General features: G+C 39.5%; 1 protein-coding gene across 2 annotated transcripts in view; it reads left to right on the plus strand.

The window, feature by feature from the left end:
• Positions 1–3151: 3151 nt before the first annotated feature.
• gtf2h2 (general transcription factor IIH, polypeptide 2) overlaps positions 3152–21285 on the plus strand; it is a 44410-nt gene continuing 26276 nt past the window's right edge. Inside the window, exons 1-5 of one of the 2 annotated variants that reach the window (XM_048595000.1) lie at positions 3152–3250; positions 10853–10939; positions 13880–13957; positions 19069–19105; positions 20023–20109. In XM_048595000.1, the coding sequence (XP_048450957.1) occupies positions 10884–10939; positions 13880–13957; positions 19069–19105; positions 20023–20109 (258 nt within the window). In that variant the 5' untranslated portion in view covers positions 3152–3250; positions 10853–10883. Of the gene's footprint in view, positions 3251–10852; positions 10940–13879; positions 13958–19068; positions 19106–20022; positions 20110–21285 lie in introns of those variants that run through there. The other variant, XM_048595001.1, reaches the window with a different exon arrangement.

Genomic DNA, 21285 nt, shown 5'->3' on the forward strand with positions numbered 1-21285 from the left:
GAGTACCCTGTTCTCACTTTGATCCCTTTAGTCCTAAGAACTATATTCTTCTTGAAAACATTCAATGTTTTGGTTGTCAACCGCTTTCTGTGGTAGAGAATTCCACAGGCTAACCACTCTCTGGGTGAAGAAATTGCTCATCTCAGTCATAAATTTAGTCACAATAGCTATCAGGATAAGTTTCTGGGAGTAACAGAGGTGTGAACGGAGTAGGTGACTTTGACTTACAGAAAGTGCTGAAGGTTCCAATAATTCCTGTCACATGATAATAGCAGCTACTTTAAGAGTCTGGCAGTTTTAACAAAAGATTCAAACAAGAAATTGTGAGGAAAATATAGTTTTACTTACAAAAAAATTATGATTTCTTTTCATTCCTTCTGGGCTTTACGTACGTATCAAACCAGTAAATGTTCAATTGCCTAAATGCAAGAGTATGATGTCTCTGCTCCAAGAAAATACCTTTCTTGTCACACTTAAATGTGGATAAAAGTCAAAAGATTTAACATTAATTGAATAGATTGAAAAGGTTGGCTTTGTTCTACTTGGAGAGAGAAATGCTCGAGAAGATTTAATAGAAGTTTTCAAAAACGTGAGTGGGCTGGATACAGTAGATAGGGAGACACTGTTCCTGCTCTTAAAAGAAAAGGGAGTAAGAAAGTGTAGATTGAAAGTGATAGGCAAAATACGCAATAGTGATGCTTTTCAGAGAGCGAATAGTTAGGATATGGAATGCACTGCTTGGAAATGTGGTGGAGTCAGGTTCAACTGAGACAGTTAAGACAGTATTAGATGATTGTTTAGATAGATGCAGGCATTGAGGGCTGAATGACCTCCTTCTGAAAATTAACATTTCTCTGATCAAGATATCTATCTCTTTGATCTGTTTGCGGTAATTTGAAGTGAGAAGTGGTCTGATATTTTTAGGGCTTCCTCATGCATTTGTACCTATTGAGTATCGCTTGTGAACTATTTAGTTTCTCTGGTCCTTGTTGAGGTTACTCATATCCTCATGGTGCCATTTTGTATCCTTTTTTGTTGAAAGGCTGCTGTATTATCTGAGGTCAAAGGCTATTTTCAATAATGCATTCAGCAAAATATATTTCATTTAAAAATGAAAACACAGTCCTGCCCATTTAAATCACCTATATGAAAATCAACCAAAACAATTTTTGGTTCCCGTTAGTCAATTCCAGAGTTACTACTTAAGCACTCTGTGTGTTTTGGGGAGAACTAGGTGTTTACTCAATGGCTGGTATTTTGTTTAAGTGTAATACATTTGTAAAAAAAATCACTTCTGATGTAATGTCTTAATGTTAACTATTTTAATCCTCTACCACAGGAGGCCAAGTCACTGAATATATTCAAGAAAGAGATACTTTTGTTTTAGATTTTACAGGCATCAAGGGGACTGGGAGAAAGTGGGACTATGCCTTTGAGATAAAGAATGAGCCATGATCATATTGAATGATGGAACAGACTCAAAGGGCAGCATGGCCTATGCCTGCTCTTAGTATCTACGTTTCCATAAACTTTGAAACAAAGCTGCTCCAGCTGCAAATGTACTTTCCTTAGATCATTCTGGCATCACTTTTGCTTCTTTAACTAATGACTTCAAATCAGTGCCCTCCTTGTTCTCAATCCTTTCATGAATAGGAACATTTCGTCTTAGTTTGTCCAGACTTCACATGGTTTAGAATACTTCAATCTCCTCTCAAACATCCCTTCTCCAAGGAAAATAGTAGCATTTTCTCTAGTCTACCTTCAAAACTGAAATTCCTCATTCCTGGAACGACTCTAATAAACTTCTTCTGTACTTTTTCCAATGCCTTCACATAATCCCCAATTCCCCTCAATACTCCAGTTGAGGCTGAATTGTGCCTTATACACTATATTATGTTGTGTAATAATAGCTTTGTGATACCATGCTAATCGGGTATTTTCTTGTTCCCTTCTTAAATAAAAATGTAAATTTGTTGCCTGCTACTCCAATGCCATCATTATAGAAATAGGGGGCTTGGATCATCTAATCAATGCAACCACTATCTTTGCAAGCATTTGTTTTAAAGCTCTGTAATGTACACCATCAGGTGTAAGGCTTTGTCAGCTTTTAGTTATATTAATTGCTCTAGTACATTTTCTTTACTAATATTAGCAATGATATTTTTTATTGGTATGGTATCTTTAATATGGCAAAATATCCCTTCATGCTTTCCAAGAGCAGATGACCTAAAATTTTGTTAAAGAGGTAAATTTTAAGTTTTCAAAGATTTGTTTATGGGATTTGAATGTCGATGGCTATGCTTTGAGGGTATGGGGATGACATGGGTCAGAACCAACTGTGCTAAATGTTAATAAGGCTAATTACACAATAAGGGTGATTGTTCTGGAACTGAATGGCTTTCAGGGTCATTTCAGAGGGCAAGTATGAGACAACTACGATGCTGTAGGTCTGGGAACAGAGATCAGAAGATTGTATGAATTACTTGAAGTTTCTCACGCTGATTTCCCAATTCTGAACACAAGAAGACTAATGATTCTTGATTTCAACACAAGCTTTCCAATAAGAGAAACATAGCAGGCACCATATCTGTGATTTATGAAATGGTACATGAAGATAGTGATTAAAGTGCACAGAGAACATTATATCCATGACAACAAGGTGTAGAGCTGGATGAACACAGCAGGCCAAGCAGCATCAGAGGAGCAGAAAGGCTGACGTTTCGGGCCTAGACCCTTCATCAGAAATGGGGGATTCAAGTATCACTTAGCCTTAAATAGAATTTATTAGACCAAGATTTTAGCTGTATAAAATCAGAGTCAATACTTACATCAGAATAAAACAGAATCAGAAACAAATCTTTCAGTGCAACTGCTCTGTATTAGTATCCTTCCTCCCAATGCATTCAACTCCATTCAAATACATTTATATTCCTTTCTCCATCATATATTTGTCATTCGCCGAGTAGAAGCACAATTTTTTAGACAAATTTACATCCTGTGATTTGTAATTTAAAAAAAAACTTATCTATTTACATCCCCGTAGGGATTATTTCAGACCTGGAAGTGACTTCAGCTCTATCGCTCGCTCTGGAGGATATCTGCCCTCCTCCAGGCGGAACCTATGGCTTGTTCCCGTAGGTCAGTGCGGGTATGATTATGTGTGACACCGAGAGCTTCTGGTTGGTGTGACCTTAAAATCAGTTCGGGGGGAGGGGAAATGCGAAATTCAAGTTGGTTGCACGAAACGAAGGTGAGCAGAAAGATTTGTTCAGGGTTAGAGAGCTGTAGGAGATAGGACTGAGGTTTGGATCAGGGATAAAGTGGAACGGGGAAGGACATGGAGGTGAGAGGTATGCGTTGGGGATATGGGGGAATCTGTGTTGGTTCTAACAATGTGAGGTTGTGGGGATGGTTTAGTGAGAAAACCAGCTGGGCTTTTAGGGTGTGGGGGGTGACTTGGGTCAGAACCAACGGTGCTGAAAGTAAATAAGCGGAATTACGCTGTGATGAGGGCAGTGTGGATTGGGAAAGGTGTTTAACAATAAAAAAAATGGACTGTGGCAAACATTTAAAAATAATTCGTGACTTACAGCAAAGATATAACCCAGTGAAGATGATGGGTTCTAGGAGGGAGATTAAACATCATGGTTAACCAAGGAAGTTAAGAATATTATTAAATTGAAAGCAAATTACCCTATCTTTGCCCCTTTTATGATTTTATAAACCTCTATAAGGTCACCCCTCCCCCTCTCACGCACCAGGGAAAATAACCCCAGCCTATTCAGCCTCTTCCTGTAGCTTAAACCTCCAATCCCTACAACATCCTTGTAAATCTTTTCTGAACCCTTTCAAGTTTCACAATATCCTTCCTATGGCAGGGAGACCAAAGTTGCACACAGTATTCCAAAAGTGGCTTGACCAATGTCCTGTGGACTCTCAAAATGACCTGTCAACTCCTTTACTCAAAGCACTGACCAATAAAAGAAAGCATACCAAATGCCGCCTTCAACCTGCAACTCCACTTTCAAGGAATTATGAACCTGCACTCCAAGGTCTCTTTGTTCAACAACACTCCCCTTACCATTAAGTGTATAAGTCCTGCTCTGATTTACCTTTCCAAAATGCAGCACCTCATGTTTATCTAAATTAAACACCATCTGCCACTCCTCAACCCATTTGCCCAGCTGATCAAGATCCCATTGTACTCTGAGAGAACCTTCTTTGCTGTCCACTATACCTCCAATTTTGGTGTCATCTGCAAATGTACTGACCATACCTCCTATGTTCACATCTAAATCATTTATATAAATGACAAAAAGCAGTGGACCTAGCACTGATCCTTGTGGCACACCACTGGTTGCAGGCCTCGAGTCTGAAAAGCAACCCTCCACCACCACCTTCTGTCTTTACCTTTGAACCAGTTCTGTATCCAAATGGCTAGTTCTCCCTGTATTCCATCTGATCTAACCTTGCTAACGAGTCTACCACGAGGAACTTTGTAGAACGCCTTACTGAAGTCCATATAGATCACAACCATTGCTCTGCCCTCATCAATCTTCTTTGTGTTTTTTGAAGAAAAGTAACAATCAAGTTACTGAGACATGATTTTCCAAGCACAAAGCCATGTTGACTATCTTTAATCCGTCCTTGCCTTTCCAAATACATGTAAATCCTGTCCCTCAGGGTTTCCTCCAACAACCTGCCCACCACCAACGTCAGGCTCACCGGTCGAAAGTTCCCTGGCTTTTCCTCACCATCTTGCTTAAATAGTGGCACCATGTTGCCCAATCTCCAGTGTCCTGGCACCTCATCTGTGGTTATCGATTGATACAAATATCTCAACGATGGACCCAGCAATCACTTCCCTAGCTTCCCACAGTGTTCTAGGGTACACCTGATCAGGTCAAGGAGATTTATCCACCTTAATGCATTTTAAGACGTCCAGCACTACCACCTCTGTAATATGGACAATTTTCAAGATGTCACTAATTATTTCCCACATTCTATATCTTCCACATCCTTCTCCACAGTAAACACTGATGCAAAATACTGGTTTAGTATTTCTCCCATCTCCTGTAGTTCCACACACAGGTGGCCTTGCTGATCTGTAAGGGGCCCTAGTTACCCTTTTGTCCTTACTGTATTTATAAAATTGTTTTGTATTCTCCTTAACTCTATTTGTCAAACCTATTTCATGTCCCCTTTTTGCCTTCCTGATTTCCCTCTTAAGTATACTCCTACTGCCTTCATACTCTTCTAGGAATTCACTCGATCCCTGCTGTCTGTACCTGACATATGCTTCTTTCTTTTTCTTGACCAAAACCTCAATTTCTCTAGTCATCCAGCATTCCCTACACCTACCAGCCTTGCCCTTCACCCTAACAGGAACATACTGTCTCTGGACTCTTGTCATCTCATTTTTGAAGGTTTCCCAATTTCTAGCCATCCCTTTACCTGCAAACATCCGCCCCCAATCAACTTTTGAAGGTTCTTGCCTAATGCCGTCAAAATTGGCCTTCCTCAATTTAGAACTTTAACTTTTAAATCCAGTCTATCCTTTTCCATCACTGTTTTAAAACTAAGAGAATTATGCCCACTGGCCCCAAAGTGATCCACCCACTTTCACCTCAGTCACCTGCCCTGCCTTATTTTCCAAGAGTAGGTCAGGTTTTGCACCTTCTGTAGTAAGTATGTCCACATACTGAATCAGAAAATTTTCTTGTACACACTTAACAAATTCCTCTTCATCCAAGCTTTTAACACTATGGCAGTTCCAGTCTATATTTGGAAAGTTAAAATCCCCCACCGTAACCACCCTATTATTCTTACTGATAACTAAGATCTTACAAATTTGTTTCTCAATTTCCTGCTGACTACTGAGGGGTCTATAGTACAATCACAATAAGTTGAACAACCATTTCTTATTTCTCAGCTCCACCCAAATAACTTCCCTGGACATATTCCCAGGAATATCCTTCCTAAGTACAGCCATCAATTTATTCCTATTGAAAAACACCTGTCCTCCTCCTCTCTTGCTCCCCCCTCCCCATTCTATCTTTCCTACACCCACTGTACCCCAGAACCAAGAATCCTTAAATTCTGATAAAGACCAAGAGGATTGCAAAACTGCTAGTGTAACCTCCTTATTCACAAATAAGACAAAAGTGAAGTAACTATCGGTCAAGTAGCTTAATATCTGTCATTGGGTAATGTTAGAGTTTATTATAAAGGATGTCATAGTAGAGCATTTAGAAATACAGAAGATAATCAAGCAGCATCAACATGGCTTCATGAAGGGGAAATCATGCCTGACAAACCTATTAGAATTATTTGAGGAAGGAGCAGCAGGGTAAATAAAGGAGAAGTTGTAGATGTAATATATTTGGATGTTCAAAAGTCACAAGTTGGCAGTGATAGATTGGGGAATGTTCCTTAAACAGATAACAGTGCAAAGGCAATGGGAGATTTTCAAAGAATGCATGGGTGAACTGCAACAATTGTTTATTCATATTTGGTAATATAGGAAAGTGACTAAACCATGGCTTGCAAGGGAAATTGGAGACACTACTGGACCCAAGGAAGAGGCGTACAAATTGGCCAGAAAAAGTAACAGACCTGAGAAATGGGAGTGGCTTAGAATTAACAAAAGTATGACAAAGGATTGATTGAGAGAGGGAAAATAGAATATGTTTGCAGAGATATAAAAAATGACATGTAAATGTTTCTTTAGGTATGTGAAGAGAATAAGTTTGGTGAAGACAAATGTAGGTTCCTTATAGTTAAAAAGAGCAGAGTTTATAATGGGGAACAAAGAAATGACTGACCACCTGAATGCATACTTGTGTTCCTTGTTCACAAAGGAGGACACAAATAACACCAGAAATGTTGTGGAATATGGGGTTTAGTGAATGGGAGGAATGGAAGAAAATCAGTGTTATTGGGGGGAAATAGTGTTGGGGCAACTGATGGGATTGAAGGCAGATAAATACCCAGGGCCTGATAAATTGCATCCCAGGGCCTGATAAATTGCATCCCAGGGTATATAAAGAAGTGGCCTTAGAAATAGTGAATGTATTAGTGGTCAGCTTCCAAGATTTTATAGACTCTTGAACAGTTTCTACAGATTGGGCAGGGTAGCTAATGTAACCCCTAATTTAAAAAGGGAGACAGAGAGAAAACTGAGAATTATATATCAGCCATTCTTATACCGGTTGTGGGGAAAATGATAGAGTCCATTAGAAAAGATTTAATAGCTGAGCACTTGGAAACCCTGGCAGAATTGGACAGAGTCAGCATGGTTAGAAAAATCATGCTTGACAAATCTACTGGAATTCTTTGAGGATTTAATATGTAGAGCTAATGAGGGAGAACCAGTGGATGTGGTTTATTTGGAAAGCTTTGAGAAGGTCCCACATAAGACATTAGCGTGCGCGATTAAAGCACATGGGATTGGGGTAATATATTGAGTTGATAGAAAACTGTTTGGTAGACAGGAAACAAAGAGTAGGAATAAATGGGTCTTTTTCCAAATGGCAGGCAGTGATTAGTGAGGTATTGCAAGCAAATGAACTTGGATCCCAGTTATTCACAATACATAGTAATGATTTAGATGAGAGAACTAAATGTGATGTCTTCAAATTTGTAAATGACACAAAGCTGGATTGGAGGGGGAGCTGTGAGGAGTATGCAGGGATGTTTCTGTGTGATTTGGACAGGTTGAGTGAGTGGATATCTGCATGATAGATGCAGTATGATGTGGATAAATGTTAGGTTAACTACTTTGGAAGCAAAAGCAGGAAGGCAGCTGCAGAAGGTAGTCAGGAAGACAACTGGTATGTTGGCCTTCAGAGGAAGAGGATTCAGGTATAGGAGCAGGGATGTCTTGCTTCAAATATACAGGGCCTCAGTGAGACCACATCGGAGGTATAGTATGCAGTTTTGGTCTCCTCATCTGAGGAAGGATGCTCTTGTTGTACAGGAAATGTAGTGAAAGTTCATCAAATTAATTGATGAACATTCTGCATTCTGTTCTGTTACCCAGATGTACTCATGTAAGGAATGATTTGTTTGGTTAGCACGCAATACAATACTTTTCACTGTATCTTGATACATGTGACAAATAATAAGGTAAATCAAAATCAACCTATGGGAAGAGGTTGAATTGATTATGATTATATGTGCTGGAGTTCAGAAGAATGAGAGGGGAATCGCACCAAAACTTATGAAATTCTAACAGGACCATACCAAGGTAGATGCAAGAAAGATGTTCTCAATGGCAGGGGGCGGGGAGTCAAAAACCTGGGGACGTGGTCTCAGGATACAGGGTAAATCGTTTAGGACTGAGATGAGGAGAAACCTCTTCACCCAGACGATGGTGAGTCTATGGAATTTGCTACCACAGAAAGCAGTTGAGGTCAAAACAATGTATGATTTCAAGAAAGAGATGCATGTAGCATTTGGGGCTAATGGGATCAAAGGATATGGGGAAAAGTGAGAGCAAGCTACTGAGTTGCATGATCAGCCATTATCATCATGAATGCCGAGCAGGCTAGAAGGGCCAAATGGCTTATTTCTGCTCCTATTTTCTATGTTTCTATAAGGTTCTGCACATAAGGCAACTTAATAAGGTTAGAGCCCATGGAGTTGGAGTAGTATATTATTATTGGTAGATGGTTGGCTAACCAATAGAAGAGAGAAAGTTAGGATAATGGGGATATTTTCAGGATGACAATCTGTGACTAATGGAGTGATATAGGGATCAGTGCTGGGGCCACAGTCATTTACAATGTATGTTAATAACATGGATGATGCAAATAAATGTACATTAAAACAGGTGGGAACACAAAGCAATGAAGCTCCGGTTGGTTGATTCTAGGGATTTTCATATGTGGTGAGTTTGAGTAGGTTGGGCTTGTACTCCTTACAATACAGAAGAATGATTGGAAACCTTACTGAAACATATAATGTTCTTGGGGAGGTTTGTGAGGCTAGATGGGGAGAGGTGTCCTCCGTGTAGAAAGTCTAGGACCAGAGGGCCCCTCAGAGTAAAGGGTCACCCATTTAAAACAGAGGTGAGGAGGAACAACTACTCTGAGATGAGTGAATCTGTGGAACTTTTTCCTGCAGAGGATTGTTGAGGCTGGGTTGTTAAGTACATTCAAGGCTAAGATTGTAAAATCTTTAACCAGTAAGGGAATCAAGGGTTATGGGGAAAGACAGAAAAATGGAGTTGAGGGCTATCAGATCATCCATGATCTAATTAAGTCGCAGAGCAGACTCGATGGGCTGAATGTCCAGTTTCTGTAACTGCATCTTGTGGGTGAGGGGTGGGTTTATGAGAGATTTGTGATGATGTATGGTGGCTGTAGGTTTCAGGATCTGTACGGTTACCGGGAGTAGGCATATGAGCTATGGAGTAAACGGAGCTTGTGGATCTTGTGAGTTGTGTCACTGGGGTACCAGATAAATTCTGAGTCATTAAAGACAGGAACTTCAAGTCCTCTATATGCAGTGAAAGCCATATGACCAATTTGCTGTATAACCATATTTGCTTTTATTCTTTGACAATCTCTGCCCCGATTTCGCCTCTTTGCTTGCTGTATTGAAGCCATCAACTCCTTGATGGAATACAAAGAACAGTACAGCACACGAACAGGCCCTTCAATCCACCAATTTTGCACTAATACATAATGATTTTTCAACTAAAAACCTTTTGCCTCTACACGGTCCGTATCCCTCTTCATTGCCTATTCATATATCTGTCAAGATGCCTCTAAACATCGCTACTGTATCTGCCAACATCAGCTCCTCTGGTGGCGTGTTCCAGGCATTTACTCAAAAAAAAACTCGCCTTTCACATCTTTAAACCTAGCCCCTTTTACCCAAAAGCTATGTCACGTAGTAATTGACATTTCTACCCTGGGGAAAAGACCCTGACTATCCATTCTATCCAAGCCTGTGATAACTTGTAAACTTCTATCAGGTTGCTCCTCATCCTTCGACATTTAAGTGAAAATAAACCAAGTTTGTCCAATCTCTCCTCATAGCTGCTAATATACTCCTAACCAGGCAACATCCTGGTAAACTATTTCTGTATCCTGTCTAAAACCCCCCCTTCTTTCTTGTAGTGTGATAATCAGAACTGCGTACAATATCTCAAATGTAGCATAACTAAAGCTCTATACAGCTGTAACATGACTTGCCAATTTTGATACTCTGTGCCCTGACTGATGAAGGCAGGCATGCCATATCCCATCTTGACCACCTTATCCACTTGTTTAGTCACTTTCAGGTAACTGTGGACCTGTATGCCTATATCCTTTTGTTTTGGTTCTGCCATTTACTGTATAATACAACTCGGTAAAGTCTTCCGCCCTCTGTTATTTGTCTAATACTGGGCTAATACTGATGTGTAGGTACGAACCGTGAATGTTGGCAGGAATATAGATTTGGTTTTGGAGTATAACGACTAATCTGGGATGTGACTGACTTTTCTACCAGGCCTTTAGCTGGCATCTAAATTTAAGTAAATCAGCACAAACTTGAAACTTGTGGCGAAGCTACTGAATAAATTTCTTGGATCAGAATTTTGCTTTTAAAAAAACAAATCTCACCAGTATTGGTTACAAATCCTGCTTTTAGAATCTCTCTGATGTTCATACGTCTATGGAAGCGTGAGGCCAGGCCACAGACCTAGCAATTTAGACATGTGTTAATTTCTACATTTTTTTGAGGGCTGGATGGGAATGGGAGTACGTTTTTAGAGTCTAGAGTAATAGAGGGAACATGATGATTATTCTTTGTGGGTGATAAATAGACAATACAATGTTTGTAATTTCTTGTTATTTTAAAGGTTACAGCTATCAAAGAAACTCCCAGAAAAAATGTATGACGAAGCAGAAAAAACCAAACGTTGGGAAGGAGGCTATGAACGCACTTGGTATGTATTCTAGTTCGACTAAAGAATGAACAATTTCTTTGCTGTTGTGAATATTGCCTCGTGATGTTTAAATCCCAGCTTGGCATGCGGATGTGGGCTCCATTTAATGCCTCATCTGAAAAATGCCACCTTGGGGATTTTAATCAAAATTAAGGCTTCTTTGCATGGATGGGAATGTGGTAAATAAGATTGGTGAGTTACAGGAGCAGATTGTCATGTGGAAATATGATGTAACTGTAACAAAAACCTGGCTCAAAGAAGTGTAAGGTTTAATATTAAGTATTTATTGAGATGAGGCATTCCAGAAAGATCAGAAAATAGGAAGGGGTAGCATCAATCATTAATGGTAGCATTGCAGTGCAGAAGAGAGAGGATGTCCCAGAGATGTCTCACTCAAAATCTCACTCAGGAACACAAAAGGTGTAGATACTTTGCATATTGTAGTCTTTGGCCATCAACCGGGGAAGAAGTAGAAGAATGAATTTTCCACGACATTCAAGATGTTCAAGAATTGTAGGGTGGATTATAATAGGAGAGTTGGATTATCCAAAAAGTGGCAAGAGTTCCTCGAGTACCTTCAAAATTTTCTACAGCAGTATTCTTCCAAGTTCAGTACTGACTCCTTTTTAGTGGACCTAGTTCTTGGGAATAAAATGGGCCAAGTGGATCAAGTATCAGTCAAGAACCATTCAGGGGACAGTGATCATTATATCATAAGATTTAGGTTTGCCGAGCAAAAGAACAAGGAACAATCAGGACGTAAGGAATCATCTGGGAGAAAGCCGTCTTTAATGGGGTATGAAAGGATCTGACCCAGATTAATTAGAGTGAAATATTGGCAAGCAAAACAGTATCTGAACAATGGGCTGCTTTTAGAGAAGACTGAGTATAGCACCGTAGTGTGTGTGGAAAAGAAAGCAAACAAAGCCATTTGTTACATCTCCAGCATCTTTGCAAAGAAATCCAGAGCTCCCTGATAGCCAAATGAACAGATTAAGATGAAGAGGAAAAGTGTGTTTATGACATATCAGTTGGAGAATCAGACTGAATGTATGAAAGTTTGGCAGGCAAGTGAAAAGGCATGTAAGATAAGCAAAGAATATGTAAAGGGACAAGCAGCTAAAATAAAAGGCAACCATGAAGTCTTCCAAAAGGCATTTAAATAATAAAAACATGGTAAAAAGAGGAATAGGGTCTATTAGGCCCCTAAAAGGGATTTATGCATTGAGGCAAAGAGCATGGGTGAGCTATTAAATTAATACTTTATGAACAAGATGCTACACAGATCATGGTATAACAGGAGATAATTCAGATACTTTTAAGGGTTGAAAAGTTAAAAAGGCAGAATAGGATGTAATTCTTTCACGCATGCTGAAGGAAGTGGGTAAAAATTGCATTGACCATAATTTGGATTCCCGGGTGGTACCACGTCAATAGATTATGTTAATAGGTTATGTAGACAGATTGGAGAAGTTGGGATTGTTTGACTTGGAGAAGAAAAGTTTGAAAGGATATTTGATGGAAGTATTCAAAATCATGAGCAGCCTGGTCAGAGTAGATAGGAAACAATGTTACCATTCGTGGATGGATCAAGAACAAGAGGGCACAGATTTATGGGAAATGACAAAAAGCTGCAAGGAAGACATGAGGAAAACTTATTCATGCATTGAATGGTTAGGATGCACCACTCCAGCATATGGTGGGGGCAGATTCAATCAAGGTATTCAGAAGGAAATTGAATTATTACCTACCTGAAAGGGAGGAATACGCAGGTAATAGAGCGGAGATAGTGACATTGCTCTGAGGGAGCGCTGACGTAGACACAGCAGGCCGAGTGGCCTCTATCCTTACTGCAAATTAAGAATGTGCCCTTGCCTCAATATTGAATTGAAGTGTATTATGTACCTGAGTTTATACTGAGCCTGTGTTCATTGATACGAGAGCCACTGCCCAACCCAGCATTTATTGCTCATTCCTAATTGCTCTCAGGATAGTCCAAAGTTAACCACGTTGTGTTTCTTTTCAATCCATTTGTGGGAAAAGGGCATCACTGGCTGGCCAGCGTTTATTGCTTGTCCCTAATTGCTCTTGAGAAGGTGGTGGGCCTCTAGTTTGATTTCTTCATTGAGATTTTGTAGCAATTGATACAACTGAGTGGCATGCTAGGCCATTTCAGAGGACAGTTGAGAGTCAAGCACATTACTGTGGCACTGTAGTCACATGTAGGCCAGGCCAGGTGAAGATGGCAGATTTCCTTCCCTGAAGAACATAAATGAGTCAGATGGATTTTTCTGATAATTGACAATGATTTCATGGTCATCAGCAGATTCCTAACTCTCGATATTTTTGTTGAATTCAAATTCCACCATCTGCCATGGTGGGTTTCAAACCCAGATCCCAGAATGTTAGCTGAGTTTCTGAATTCAAATTCTAGCAATAATACCAACAGGCTATCACCTACCAACTGGACTCGTATGTAGGCCAGACCTGCTAAGGATGTCCGTTTTATTCCCTAAAGAACATTAGTTAACCAGATTTTTTTTTTTCCTGACAAGTGACAACATTTCATGGTCATCATTAGAGTTTTGCTAGCATATTCATTATTGAATTCAAATCCGTTATCTGTCGTGGTGGGATTCAAATACAGAACATTACCTGAGTCTCTAGATTAGTAGTCTTATGATAACACCATTAAGCCATTGCCTCCCCATGATAACCTTCAAATTTCCAGCAGTAATGCTAATAATTGCACTACTATTAACAAGTAGCTTGTCAACTTCAGACATTGACCGAATTTGCTTTATTCAGTACCCCACTTTAAATGTTTTGTAGCCATCTCGCGTGATTCTCAACACAGCATTTGAATGCTTTGTCGTTTCATAGAATGTCTTGCTTGAATGATAGAAATTCCTTCCAACTGTCTATTACTTTCACTCACAGGGAAGTCCTGAAAGAAGATGAGTCAGGTTCTCTTAAAGCTACTGTTGATGACCTTCTCTTCAAAGAAAAAAGAAAAAGGTAACATAGGGTCCAAGTTATTATACTTTTATTCATTGATGGATAACAGTATGAGAATTCATTTTATGTATTGTAGAATTGAGTATTTTCTGTCTGCTTGATTCAAACAAGACTTTAAAATAACACAACAAATGAGTGAGACAACGAAGTACAGTAACCATCCACTTGCATGCTTTCAATATGTAGATAATTTGTTTGCTATGTTTGATTTCGCAGCTGCAAAAAAGCAGTTCCTGTGCATCTCAGGTTCACTTGAGGCGTTCAAGACGGCATTGGGTTTTTTTTGGGACATAAAGGTGTCCAGGGATATTGGAAAAAGGCAGGAGGCTGGCAGTAGAGAATAGAGCTGGTGCAGGTGCAATAGGCCGAATGACCTTCTTCTGCACCATAATAATTATGTGAATTCTATGATCTTAATAGAAAATCAAAATCACCTTTAAAAAGGAGGAGCAATTCCATTTCTTCAATGTACAAGTTGTGAAAGCTGCCAAGGAGTTTTGTACTATTACCTACTGCAAGTCTACATTCATTAGTAAATATATAAGCTAGAATTCCGACAATCCTGTACATTACGAGATGATGCTTATTTGTGATCTTGTAAATAAGGGCCCAGTGTTAACTGCGACACATTTTTGAATAGATCTAGGATCATCAGTCGGGCTCACAGTACGATTCGTTTGCTGTGCTAGATGCTACATTTCATCATACATGGCGCCCTGTTCTTCACAGGTGAAAAAAAAGTCAGAGATAGTAGGAACTGCCGATGCTGGAGAATCTGAGACAACAAGGTGTAGAGCTGCATGAACACAGCAGGCCAAGCAGCATCAGAGGAGCAGGAAAGCTGACGTTTCGGGTCTAGACCCTTCTTCAGAAAAAAAAAGCCAAATTTCCCTGGATCCCATGCCTCCTTACTTTCTGAATGAGCCTACCATGGGGAACCTTATCAAATGCCTTGCTAAAATCCATATACACCACATCCACTGCTCTACCTTCAACAATGTGTTTTGTCACATTCTCAAAGAATTCAGTAAGGTTTGTGAGGCATGACCTCCCCCTCCCAAAGCCATGCTGACTATTTCTAATCAAACTGTGCTTTCCCAAATAGTCATAAATATTATCTCTTGAGAATAAGAGAATATAAATATAAATAAATATATATAAATAAATATAAATAAAATAATAAAAGAGAATCTTGGCGAAGGAGTCACAGTTTAAAAATAAGGAGTAACCCATTTAAGGCAGATGAAGAAAAAGCTTTTCTCTCAGAGGGTTGAGTCTTTGCAATTCCATATATTTTTAAAGGCAAAAGTAAATAGATTCTTGATTACCAAAGGGATGAAAGATCATTAGAGGCATGCGGGAATGTAGAGTTGGAGGTTAAAATCAAATTCAGCTCAAACTCCATTTACAAATTTGCCGATGACACCACTGTAGTAGGTCAGATCTCAAACAGCAATGATGAGACAGAGTATAGGAAAGAGATAGACAGCTTAGTGGCATGGCATCAGTCAACAATCTCTTCCTCAATGTCAGCAAAATGAAAGAACTAGTCATCAACTTTGGGAAGCCGAGTGGAGGACATGCCCCTGTCTGTATCAATGGTGTTGAGGTGGAGGTGGTCGAGAGCTTCCAGTTCCTAGGAGTAAATTTCACTAACAAATTGTCCTGGTCTATCCATGTCAAAGCTACAGTTGAGAAAATACACCAACGCCTCTACTTCCTCAGAAGGCTAAGGAAATCCAGCATGTCCACAATGGCTCGTACCAATTTTTATAGATGCACCATAGAAAGCATCCCCTCTGAATGCATCATTGCTTGGTATGACAACTACTCTGCCCAAGACCGCTAGAAATTACAGAGAGTTGTGAACGCAGCCCAATCCATCACGATAACCAGCTTTCCATCTCACTTACCTCATTTATACTTCCCGCTGCCTCGGGAAAGCAGCCAACATAAATCAAAGACGCACCCCGGTTATAATCTTTCCCACCCTATTCCATCAGGCAGAAAATACAAAAGTTTAATAACGTACCAGCAGATTTAACAACAGCTTCTTCCACGCCGTTTTCAGACTAATGAAAGGACCTCTCATCTATTAGAGTTGATCTTTTTCTGCATTTTCTCTGTAGCTGTAACACTACATTCTACATGCTGTTCTATTACACTGATGTACTCATGTAAGGTATATTTGTCTGGTCAGCATGCAAAACAATATTTTTCACTGTATCTTGGTACATGTGACAATAATAAATCAAATTAAATCAAATCTTATCAAATGCTGAGCAGGCTCAAGGGCCAAGTGGCCTAGTTTTGTTCCAATGTCATATGTTTATATCTTTCACTTGCACTTCTAATTCTAGTTCTGATTTCTATTGTCTTAATTTCATTTCCCTTTGTCTTTCTCTGCCTTTTTTTTGTCTTTTGCAGCTATCTCTAGTTTCTACGTTCTCTCCTTATTGCTCAAGCTGCTTTAATTGTAACTGAATATCTCCTGATTTTAACATTTCATAGCCAAAATACTCAGCCTCCTTTTATTTCTTCATAACCCAAATGCTGTGCTAGTACCTCATTTATCTCTGCCTTTCTAGTTGTGCAAGCAAGGCCACCTCCAGTTTACCCACCAACTCAATCAACCTGGACTTTGAAAGTTCCTTTAAGACTACTAAGGCGAACCCTAGCCAATTGTAGGAAATCCTTTGCTGCTTTCAGTGCCTTTTCTTAAATGCAGACCAGAATCTGGTGCTTTTGTTCACCTGTTTTAGTTCCTAATACAACATCCAAATCTTCATTGCCTCCATTTCAAATCCAATCCCGGACGAGCCACCAAACATTGTCACCACTCATGGGGTAGTACACTGGAAATCAAGCCTCACTTTTCCCAGAGTAGTCAAAAATGTTAAAGATTTTAAAACATATGCAAAATGCCCCAACTTACCTGATTTTCAGGCCAAAGTTGATCGAAAGCTGTATTTAACAAGACTTATTTATTACAAGTATTTAGATTTTAGTTAGAGTTGTAAATCATACCTACAGAGGGACATTGGTGAATTAGAAGCAGTTCAGAGAAGGGTTTACTACCTGGAATATGCACATCACGTTATGAGGAAAGACTAGACCGGCTAGGCCTGTATCCGCTGCAGTCTAGAAGAATCAGAGGTGACCTAACTGAAGTTTACATGATCCTGAGGGGATTTGATTTGGTGGAAAGGACATCTCCTGTTGTGGGAGAATCTAGGAGTAGATTTTGGTAGATAGCGTTACATTTAAATCTCAGTAGATAACATCACAAATTAAATCATTAATCCCCTTATAAATTCCCCCTTACATAAACACAGACAGACATAGACAGGCAAAAATACATGAACAGAGGGAAAGCCAGAAAAGCAGATCAGTAGTCTTTGTTCACAAGGTCTGTTGAGCAGTTTTTTTACTGATCAGAAGGTTTCCTTTTCCAAATGCTTCTACTGGTTTACAAGAGGCCCAGCATGGCTGCTTCACTTATAAAAAAAGTCCCTGTCTTATCAATTTAACAAGTCACAGCTTACAACAACTGCTGAAGGAAAGCAAAACGTCTGTTCTCTGCCAGTTGCTTGGAATTGACCAAGATCATTTACCATTGTCATCCTAAACCCTGTGTCCCCTAAAAGTTCCTGCAACTGTAATTTGATTTATTTGGTTTTCCTTATTCCCCAAACAGGTCTAGCAGTGCCTCCTTTCTTGTTGGATGGATACACACTGTGTAGGACATTCTCTTGAACAGTCTCGGAATGCTTTTTCCCTTCTGCTCATACAACTACCACTGTCCTTTTTGTTACATGAGTAGTTAAAGTCCCCTGTTATAACACCATATGATATTTACACCTCTCTGTAATTTCCTTGCAGATTTGTTCCTCTGTATCCTTCCAACTAGTTTGTGGTCTGTAAATTACATCAAGCAATATAATTACCTTCTTATTCCTTAGCAATAGCCAAACTGATTCTATCCTTGAACTCTCTGAAACATCCTCTTTCTCAGCACTGCAATATTCTCCTCAACCAAAATTACCACCTTTTTTACCCCTCTCCTATGTTTTTTGGATGCCTTTTAACCAGGAATATTTAATACACAGATCTGCCCTCCCTTGAAGTAGGGCTCTGTTATCACCACAATGTCATAATCCGGAAAGGCAATCTGTGCCTGTAAATCCCAATCTTATTAACTGTACAAAGCAAAAAAACTGCGGATGCTGTAAATCAGAAACAAAAACAGGAATTGCTGGAAAAGCTCAGCAGATCTGGCAGCATCTGTGGAGAGAAATCAGAGTTAACATTTTGGGTCGCATGACCCTTCCTTAGAACTGGATTTAAAACTCCAGTTCTGAGGAAGGGTCATGTGACCCCAAATGATTTCTCTCCACAGATGATGCCAGACCTATTGAGCTTTTCCAGCAATTCCTGTTTTTGTTTCTTATTAGCTGTACTCTGTGCAGTGTAACTCTGATTTAGATTTCATTACTTTCTCTCTTAATCTGATTCCACCTATTAACTTAATATTCTCTATTTTAGTGCTATCTGTCTGTCCCAGCATTCCATGCACCCTGGTATTATTGTTTACTATTACTTTATAATATTCACTCCTGCTCTACACCCTGACTGAATTAGTTTAAACCTCCCTTACAGCACTAGTAAGCTCCCATAAGGAACTCAGTCCTGGTTCTGTTTAGAAGTAACCTGATTAGCTTGTATAGGTGCCATCTTCCCCAGAGCTAGTCCCAGTGTCCCAGGAATCTAAAGCCCAGAAACAGGGACCCAGATTTCAGCATAGTTTTTCAAAGTGTGTGAATCTTTGAGAAAGGCAAAAAAGAACGTGGAAAAAAGGCATGGGAATGGTACTTTGTGGATCGCTGTTTCGGGGAGGCACAATGGGCTCACTTGGTGTTGTGAAGTTCTAATCTCTCAAGACTTTCTTCCTAATTGATTCTCCAACAAACCAGAGTTTGTTTTTGACTCTTCATGCTGCCTGTTAAATCCTTCGTAATTTTAAAATGGCTCTATTTAATCAAGATGCAGGTGGATGATTCTGATCTTGATTCGTTGAAGTTTCCCTTTACATATTCTGCCTCCCCTTGTAGGGTATTTGAGCACCATGGACAAGTTAGACTTGGAATGGTAAGTGTTTTGTATGTGATTTCTAACTTTTTTGCAGACATTGGAATGACAATTGAGTAGCTTGTCATCAGCTTTTCTGCAAAATGGAATTTTATTAAATTTATTGCATTTGTACATGTGAAAGCTGCATAATCGCTAAAATCCACTGTACCTCAGCACACCTGCTTACTGAAACCCTCCTAAGTGTCTATTAACTCTAGACTAGACTACTCTGATGCATCCCTGGCCAGTCTCTCATGTTCTACCATTTGTAAGTATAAGTGGGCCGACTCTCATTTTCTCCTGGTTAAATGATACCAGTTTTTTCTAACTCTTGTCCTTGGTTTTGAATTCTTTCTTAGTTTCAATCTTCCCTATCTCTAATCACATCAAGCTCTGCTACCCTCTGAGATGTCTGAATTCATCCAATTCTTGCCTCTTTCATATCTCTAACCCTAATTACTCCACCATTAGGCAGCTAAAATTTCCAAACTAAACCTCTCTGCTATTCTCTACACCTTTTAAGATGATTGATAAAATTAGCTGCCCACCCAAGATTTTGGTCACCTGTCCTAATATCACTTATGTAGCTCGTCAGAGTTAGTTTTGTAATTCCTGTGTAGCACCTGGGCAAATTTCACTATGCTAATAATGCTGTATAAATAAAAGTTGTTGTTGTTATTAAACAAACAGGGGATGTTGAAGAAATTCAGTAGGTCTGGCATCATCTAAACTATAATCAAAACATAAACTCTGTTTTTCTCTCCTAACTCAGTTTCTTTCTCCTTAGATGCCAGACCTGCTGAATTTCTCCCAGCATTCTCTGAGTTTGTTTCAGATCTCCAGCACACACAGTATTTTGCATTTATGGTTTTGTTGTTACAGTTGTACAATATTCTGAATATTGTTTGCCCTTGGATTGATCTTCTGATTTATAGATGCGACACTTGTATGTGATAATAGACATGTCAAGATCAATGGAAGATCAGGATTTGAAACCAAACCGACTTACGTCAACATTAAAGGTAAGTTAAACAAACATTGCCTCCCAACATTGTAACCTTGACAGATCAGAAAGTTTTCATAAATTATTTTCATAGATATGAAAACAGTGCATGAACCTCTACAGAAACTTACCACTAAGTGTGTACATTGGTGCATGTAGCACGGAACAAGAAACCACTTCCACTAGACTGAAACATCTAATGATGACAATGCCTGTGCTGAGATACTACAATATCAATGATGAAGTCACCTGGCAGTGGAAGACAGGACTTCAAGGCAACTCTAACGCAGCAAGGAGAACCAGTTGCATCTGCATGCAGGGTGTTAACACAAACTGAACAAGTCTGTGCTCAGTTTGAGAACAAGTGCCTAACTGTTGTCTTTGCTACTGAGTATTTTAATCGCCTCTTTGGGAGAGACAATGACCAGAAGCCACTTCAAAGTATCGTCCTGCATGTGTCTCTCTCCGTTCCAAAGCATCTGCAAAGAATATTACTTCACTTGGATGTGACGTACAAGCATGGGAAACAGATGTCAACAATGTACATCGTGTTGAGGGCAGGACTCCATATGTAGAAAGTTGAGGATCCTAAGACAGTGTGTGAAATCTTCCACTTTCATTGAGGAGAACAACTTAATATGCTCTGGAAGTCATCAGAGACATTGATTCTGAAAGACAAAATAACATGCTCAAATCAATGAAACTGTGCAACAAAATATAATTCTCCAAGCTGTACCAGACGTAGTGATGAAGGAATAGCCCAAAAGTATCAAGGGCACGTCTGTTGCTATGAGAGAGATTGGTCATACAGAGGTGAAATGGCAGCCTAAGATGGCACCTTGTATAAAGCAAATAAAGTTATTATCCATGTGGAGATAAGAAAAGTGATGTTGAAGTGCATCAATGCAATATATAGGAAAGAATTGAGTCGAGACTGAGGAAGGCAAGAGAAGTACTCTGTCAACGAAACATGAGCAATGAAATTTAAGGACCACGCCATTAGTGTTTGTAACAGATACAGAGATAAGCCAGCTAAAGAGCCACTTAATGATGCAAACCTCCCTGATAGACCATGAGTGAAGATTAACCTAGATTCCCTTTAGCATGAACCAATTATGTTGTCAATGTTGGCTTCTATTCTGATTACTGAGAGTTAGACCAGTTAGCTTCAGTGACTTCCAGTGAGATTGTAGAA

Source organism: Rhincodon typus, chromosome 3 (assembly GCF_021869965.1).
Source record: "Rhincodon typus isolate 14 chromosome 3, sRhiTyp1.1, whole genome shotgun sequence".
NCBI lineage: Eukaryota > Metazoa > Chordata > Chondrichthyes > Orectolobiformes > Rhincodontidae > Rhincodon > Rhincodon typus.